General features: G+C 42.9%; 1 protein-coding gene across 2 annotated transcripts in view; it reads right to left on the bottom strand.

The window, feature by feature from the left end:
• The window catches only part of LOC135114269 (protein Aster-B-like), an 84,310-nt gene that overhangs the window by 61,865 nt on the left and 14,945 nt on the right, over nucleotides 1-7,500 (bottom strand). Inside the window, exon 1 of one of the 2 annotated variants that reach the window (XM_064030137.1) lies at nucleotides 72-308. The exons of the other annotated variant lie outside the window; for it this stretch is intronic. Coding sequence (XP_063886207.1) covers nucleotides 72-151 — 80 coding nt within the window. The 5' untranslated portion in view covers nucleotides 152-308. Of the gene's footprint in view, nucleotides 1-71; nucleotides 309-7,500 lie in introns of those variants that run through there. 2 annotated transcript variants of the gene reach the window in all.

Here is a 7,500-nt window from a genome sequence, read left to right as displayed (position 1 = left end):
GTGTGTGTGTGTGTGTGTGTGTGTGTGTGCGTGCGTGCGTGTGTGTCTGCGTGTGCGTGCAAGCAGCTTACAGATATCCAATCCCCTGAGATGAGTCTTGACCGACAGAGCCGAACGCTAAGTCCGGCAGCCACGCCAGAGAGACATTCATGGCGTGGCGGCGGTAGTGGTGTGATGATGCACTGGTAGTGGTGGTGGAGGTGTGGGTGGTGCGGGTCCCCAACACCCTCGCGGCACACTGACTCCCCACAGACTACTACTCTGAAGTCTCCTCTGCCTCGCCTCACCGCGCGCCACCTCCGTGCTATAGTTTACCTGGCGCAGCTCCCTCCCAGGTGTTGCGGGGCTCCCGTGACCCAGTTCCCCTCCCCTCCCCTCCCCTCCCATGACGTCTTGGCCTCCCTCCGCGGGGCACACCGCCTCGCCCACTCCCCTACATGCTCGCTTGTTCTGATGCACATTCTTGGCGCATCCTTGATCCAGTACCCTGTCATTATCAAGGTGCAGATTAAGGGGCAGGGCAGAGAGAGAGAGAGAGAGAGAGAGAGAGAGAGAGAGAGAGAGAGAGAGAGAGAGAGAGAGAGAGAGAGAGAGAGAGAGAGAGAGAGATAGAGAGAGAGAGAGAGAGAGAGAGAGAATCTGCTCCGTAAAAAGAAAATATTGTTAATGATAATATTCGTGTTGCTAATGCTGCTACTACTACTGTTGTTGTTGTTGATGTTAATGATTATGCTAGTGTTGTTACTGTTATCATCGTCATCAAGAACATAGGAATATAATAAAACAAGGGAAGCTGCAAGAAGGCATCAGGCCTACACGTGGCAGCCCTCGTGACTGCCAAATTATTACTACCACCACCACCACCACCACCACCACCACTGCCGCCACCGCCGCCATCAAGCAGTCATCAATCAGTCACGGTGGCGGGCGGGTTCACTATCTCCTCCACGTCGCAGCTCAAAATACAGCTCGGGGGAAGTAGTTTACCGAGAAAACAAACAAAGGCTTGCTAGAAATTTATCTTCACTCCATCCCCCAACACACCCACCGCCCAGGCCGCATGTGTGTGTGTTCGCCGCCCACGTCCGTACGTACATAGGACGCCAGCCACTTCGGCACGCCCCTTACAGGATGAGGGACCCAACCATACAAGCTTACTTCATCCATCTATTCGTCCATCCATATTTCTAATTACCTGTATTACTTATTGTCAGCTTCCTTTGTTGTGCTTGATAACGTAAATCATACGAACGGTGAAGGATTAGTTACTTCATCTATCTATCCTTACTATTTCACCTTTCGTCTTGTAACAATCACTTGTATTGCTTGTGATTAACCTTGCTATTGTTGTATTGCTTGATAACGTAAATCATACGGCGATGAAGAAATATTTACTTCATTTCATCAGTCATTACCTATTTTACCTTTCGTCTTCTAATAATTACTTGCATTGCTTGACATTAATTTTGATAACATAATTCAGGCGACAAGGGGGCAAGTTTACTTTATTCATCAGTATGTTATATTTACCTTCTTATCGCTTGGTATTATTTATCAACTATTGCATTCCTTGATAACGCAACTCATGCAGGCGACAAAAGCACGTTTACTCAATCTATCAATGTTTTCCTTCGTATTCACTTGCATCCTCTAGAATAATTTTTTTCTTTGATGACGCAACTCGTGTAGGCGACGTGAGTGCGCTCACTTACTCTATCACTGTTTTCCTTCCTATTCACTTGTAGCGCTTTGTGTTCACCTCACAATGCACTGCACTGTTTGTTCTATCACTCACTACACATCACTACGCTACCATTGTTTTTATATTACCACTATTAAAGCTGAAAGAATAGATATGGATATAAATTATTATTCTATCGAGGAACCAGATGCCCTCACGCCCAGTAAACATCCAGAAGCAACAGCATACGTATCACACAGTTCTTTCCTTCTCTTCATCCCATAAGATGCATCCCACCAAGGGCCAGGTGTCTCCCTCCTTTCATTCAAGTATCCCACCAGACATGACGTCACCGCCTCGCCTTCCTACACAATGGCGAGGTGGGTGGCTGGGGCCGATCAATATCTAACCCTCAATTTATCATACTTTTATTCCTTTCAACTATCCCGTGACTCGTGTTCCAGTGTTGGGCGGTGGTTTAAGTCCCTCTTGCCGCTGCCGTGCGTGGGGGAGGAGGCCGGGAGTGGATGCGAGTGTGGGAGAGGAGGAAAGGAAGGGGACAGGGAACGCCAACAAGCCGGGAAATGAGGGTGGTAGCGCTAAGATATATAACGCCATCACTTCTTGGCACCCTCCCCCGCCATCACAAGTAAACCGTGCCACCCCCGGGGACCTCATCCTTTTTTCACGGCCCCGGCCATCACAGCCGCCTATACAAACATTGCTTCATCAACCGACTACTCATGAACATAAATTGGCGGTGTCAGGCTGTTAAACAAATAGCTAATGGACACAAGAGTCGTCATTTCCAACTTTTTTTCTTTGTAATGAGTGAAATGGTCATAAGACACTAAATTCCTATCTTTTTATCTTTTTATTTATTTTTTTTTTTTTTGGTACTATCTGAAATGTCCACAAAACACTAAACTCAATTATCTTCTAGCTTTTTTTTTCTGCAGTGTCTGAAATGATTGTAAGAGAAAACTCCTACGTACTTTCTTGCTTTCCAACGTTCTTATATTCTCTTCTTCTTTTCCTTTTTCCCTATAATCATGTGTTCCGTCATTGAATATATATATATATATATATATATATATATATATATATATATATATATATATATATATATATATATATATATATATATATATTTTTTTTTTTTTTTTTTTTCTTTTCATGACATATATATAGATCACCAGTCATTATTCTAACAACAAACTACTACGAATGATTATTTTCTTTGCCGATTCCCTAAATTGCACAAAAGCTCACAAGGAAGCAGCAAGGTCCAGCCAATACTACAGCCTGTTTTCCTAGAAGGCGCTGGCGTTTTTTCTTAACGTATGTGCTTTCTTTAACTTTTTTTTTCCTTTTTCTCACGTGGATATAATCAAGTCTGGTACGAGCGGAAATTTACTTACACGAACTTGCCGAAACACAACCAAGATTTTCCTCTAAAGCAGTAAGCAAAGGAAAGGAAAGCAAAGCGAAGCATTTCCGTGGAAGGCGAGACTCGTTGGCAAGTAATATAAACATCTACAAGGTCCTTAAAATTTTTCTTTACATTCTATATATAAACATCATGTGCATTACCCGATATAGAGAGGTGCATCTGTTCAAATAGAAAGCCAGACAGGTGGATACATATTTGGATAGATTTATAAGCAGGTGGCATATCGGCAGAACACTATTTTGTACGGGAATATACTACGTCTTTCCGCTTTTAGTAGGTTTCGTCCAGGTTGGTAGCGCTGAGTCATAATGGAGCTTTAAAAGATTAGACAAATTTATGGATGATGATGACGGAGAGATATATAGGTGTGTTTCATGCAAGGACTGCCACGTGTAGGCCTGTTCTAGAATACCGAAAAGGTTAGGAATAGACAACGACGAGATTATTAATAAGAGTGTCGGAAGAAAAAAAAAGCATTCACGATGAAATGACTGAGAAACCACAGACAATGAGAGAGTATGGTGTACGTGCCAGGCTTCAGAGGTCACGTGATACTACTAGTGGGGAACGTATGAAGAGATGGGGGAAAGGAGGAAAAGGTGGAGGTGCATTCATAAATGTTCTCAAGCACTACAAATATATATTTTCTGGCACTAGTGAGGAAGATAATACGTGGGGAGAGGAGGAAAAGGTGGAGGTGCATTCATAAACGTTCTCATGCACTACAAACATATATTTTCTGGCACTAGTGAGGGAAGATAATACGTGGGGAGAGGAGGAAAAGGTGGAGACGCATTTACGAACATTCTCAAGCACTATAAGCAAACAGTTTGGATCACAGAGCGCACGGAACGGACATAACTCCCACTAGAAAAAATATAAAGCCACACTGAAGATAAAGGGTCGTATAATCCGATATTCAAGCGTCTTATCTTCACCTTTTTACAACCTCTACAGGAAATAATTCGAATTTTCAATGGTGACATCATGGTTCTGGTGATAGTTTAACGATTCTGTACCACCACCGAGGAAAAAAAAAAAAAAAAAAACACTCAAGAAAACCCAATTCATCTCTTTAAGAATGTATCTTTGCCTGAAGAGCACTCAACGCATTTCAGAACACACGAGAACACACTCTTCATCTCTGGGACTGAAAACTCGAGAGAACCCAGAGCATTTCAGAACACACGAGAACACGAAACCCAAAACATTTCCAGACACACGAGGACCCGGACTCTTCATGTGTGTGGAAACTGTAAACTATTTCTTGAGAGAGCCTAAAGCATTTCAAAATACTCTTCATTATGATACGAAAGGCAACCACGCAGTCAAAAGAAGAACACCCCAAGACCAAAGCGAGGCGAGAGAAGAGCAGAAGAAAAACCGAGGCAGGGAAACCAAGCAAGGAGCGCCAAGGAACTGATGAAGGCCCGCCAGAATTTAAACCACACTCATTCCTGCCTCCTTCCACCAGACACACTTGGATGGTTAACTCACGCAACCTACAGGAGCGCCCCAGCAGGAGAAGGAAACGTGTGCATCGATCATACTCCTCCTCCTCCTCCTCCTCCTCCTCCTCCTCCTCTTCTTCCTCCTATTACTCCTACTCCTCCTTTCACGTGTTCTCATCCCACTCCTTCAACACCTCCCTCCACCGCCTCCTTCTCATCGTCTCGCTCACTCCACATTTTCTTTCTCCCTTATCCTTCTCTCCTCTTCCTCTTCCTCCATCCGCGCCGCCCAAGGAGAGTTACAGTGGGCGGAATCTCTGCGTGTGATGTGTGGTGGTGGTGGTGGTGGTAATGTAGAACCTTCACCTTCTTTCGTCTTCCCGTTAAGTTATCGAATTTTCTCCTAGGTTGGCATTAAGATTAGGAAGGAAAAAAAGTTACAAGAAAATATGTAAGTAAAGGCATCCAAATAACACCGCCACAATTACCACCGCCACTACCACCACCAATAACAACAGTAACAACACCAACAACAAATTAAACTAAAATTACACGAGAGAGAGAGAGAGAGATGAGGAGAGAGAGAGAGAGAGAGAGAGAGAGAGAGAGAGAGAGAGAGAGAGAGAGAGAGAGAGTAACTTTAAGAAATAAGGAGGAAAGTCTTCATTAATTAGTTAAAGTATCTGGCCGCTTATAGACAGACGGTCTGCCTTCCATGGCGATATTCCCTTTAAGAACTTATCCTGAATGACCGACCCACTCCTCTCTCTCTCTCTCTCTCTCTCTCTCTCTCTCTCTCTCACACACACACACGGTCAACAATTATTTTCCCATATTTTCCACGTGCCACTGTGTGTGTGTGTGTGTGTGTGTGTGTGTGTGTGATATTAGACAGGAAGTGTACAGTAAGAATTTCTGTAACTCAAAAGCAGATTTAAAGAGCAGCATTACAACATTACATTACATCACACGATACGTCAGTCATATCCAGCCATATCCAGTTATTCCTTACTTAAGTGTTCACATGTTTACTTACTTAGTTGTTATTATGCTGCTCATGATACTTGCATCACCTTTATCTCTCTCTCTCTTTCTCTTACATAAGGTGGTCTATAAGTGTCTACCTCTACCCTCTTAAAACTAATATATATCTTCCTATTAATCGTTTTTTTTTCTATTGAACTTTTTTTTCCTACGTATCAAACTCAACACAGGTATTAGATAAAAATAAATGAAACCATTGGATCACTTCCTAATCTAAAAATATATACGTGTACTATGTAACTTTCCGCTGTGTCAGTCTTGTATGAACACACACACACACACACACACACACACACACACACACACACACACACACACACACACACACACACACACACACACACACAAAGAAAACGTTAAGGAAACAACTGATACTTTTCCTTTACTATTTACTTATCTATCTTATCTACTTTTACATCTACTCATGTATTTATTTACTTAATCACTTTACCTATTGCTTTATTTCTCTATTTACGAATGCTGCTTCAATTTTTAGGATCCCTTTACCTTTTTAAACTTATTCACCTTTAGTCTTGTTTTACGATGACATGAGACTTCATTCGTATAATGGTAAAAGGGAAGACGGAAGAGCAAGGGGAGATGACCCGCCAGCCAGCATCCCGCCATTCTCATCTATGGGATAGGGCAGCGTTCAAGCTTGACGGGGAGTAAGGAGAGGAATGAATGACTGATTGAATGACTGATAAGTATTTTGGCGCCACTGCAAGAAGGTTGTTACGACATGGCGCCGTATAGAACAGGAGGAAGAGGGAGTGAAGAGAGGAAAAAGAGAATGATATATGAAGAGGTAGAATACGGGGAAAAGCGAAGAGGAAATGGGGGATAAGTTATGAGATAGAATAGGAAGAAGGAATAATGAGAAAGAAGTGAAGAGGCGTGAAGAGAAGGAATGAGGATAAATGACGAAGTGGAATAAGAGGAAAGGAATGATGAGGAATAGCTGGGGAAAAGCGAAGAGAAAATGAGAAGGATAGATGCAGAGATGGTATGCGAGGAAAGAAATGACGAGAAAGAAGTGAAAAGGCAAGATAAAGAGGAATAAGGAGAAAGGAATAAAGACGAAGCAGAACGGACAAATAAGGAGAAATGACGGAAAAAAACAAAAACAGAGAAATTAAGCAAGACGTGAAGAGAAATGCTAACACGAATAAAAAAAAACAAATATGATCAAATAAGGAAAAATTAAGAAAAAAAAAAGGAGGAAAACAAACAAAGGAAACGGAAAAAAAAGTAAACAAGGAAATAGACAGAACGGTAGGAGGTGGGGGAGAGGAAATGGGAGCAGGGAGCAGGTGTTGGAGGCAGCATGGGGAGGGAGTTGGGGGTGGGGGTAGGGGGGATGGGGTTGGTTGGGACAGAGGCAGAAAAAATAACATAAGAACATAAGAACATAAGAAATAAGGGAAGCTGCAAGAAGCGACCAGGCTTACACGTGGCAGTCCCTGTATGAAACACTCCTACCTATTTCCATCTGTTATCCCCATCCATAAACTTGTCTAATCTTCTCTTAAAGCTCTCTAGTGTCAGGATAGGGTACAGGAAATACAACAAGCAAACGTTTGGTGTGCGGCATGTCACGTCACTTTAGTGTTTGCCTGCTCTCTCTCTCTCTCTCTCTCTCTCTCTCTCTCTCTCTCTCTCTCTCTCTCTCTCTCCTCTCTCTCTCTCTCTCTCTCTCTCTCTCTCCAGTAGACGTAAGGTGAGCAGGGAGGGGGGGAGGGAGGGAGGAAGGAAAGAAGTCAAAGGGTTGCATTATTATGGTGACCTGTTTTATTTATGGGGAGCAATAAACGTAAATACATGTCTCAGGAAGAAACAACAACAACAACAACAACAACAACAACAACAAC

The sequence above is a fragment of the Scylla paramamosain genome, chromosome 27 (assembly GCF_035594125.1).
Source record: "Scylla paramamosain isolate STU-SP2022 chromosome 27, ASM3559412v1, whole genome shotgun sequence".
Taxonomy (NCBI): Eukaryota; Metazoa; Arthropoda; class Malacostraca; order Decapoda; family Portunidae; genus Scylla; species Scylla paramamosain.
This window is presented reverse-complemented; position numbering and strand designations above follow the sequence as displayed.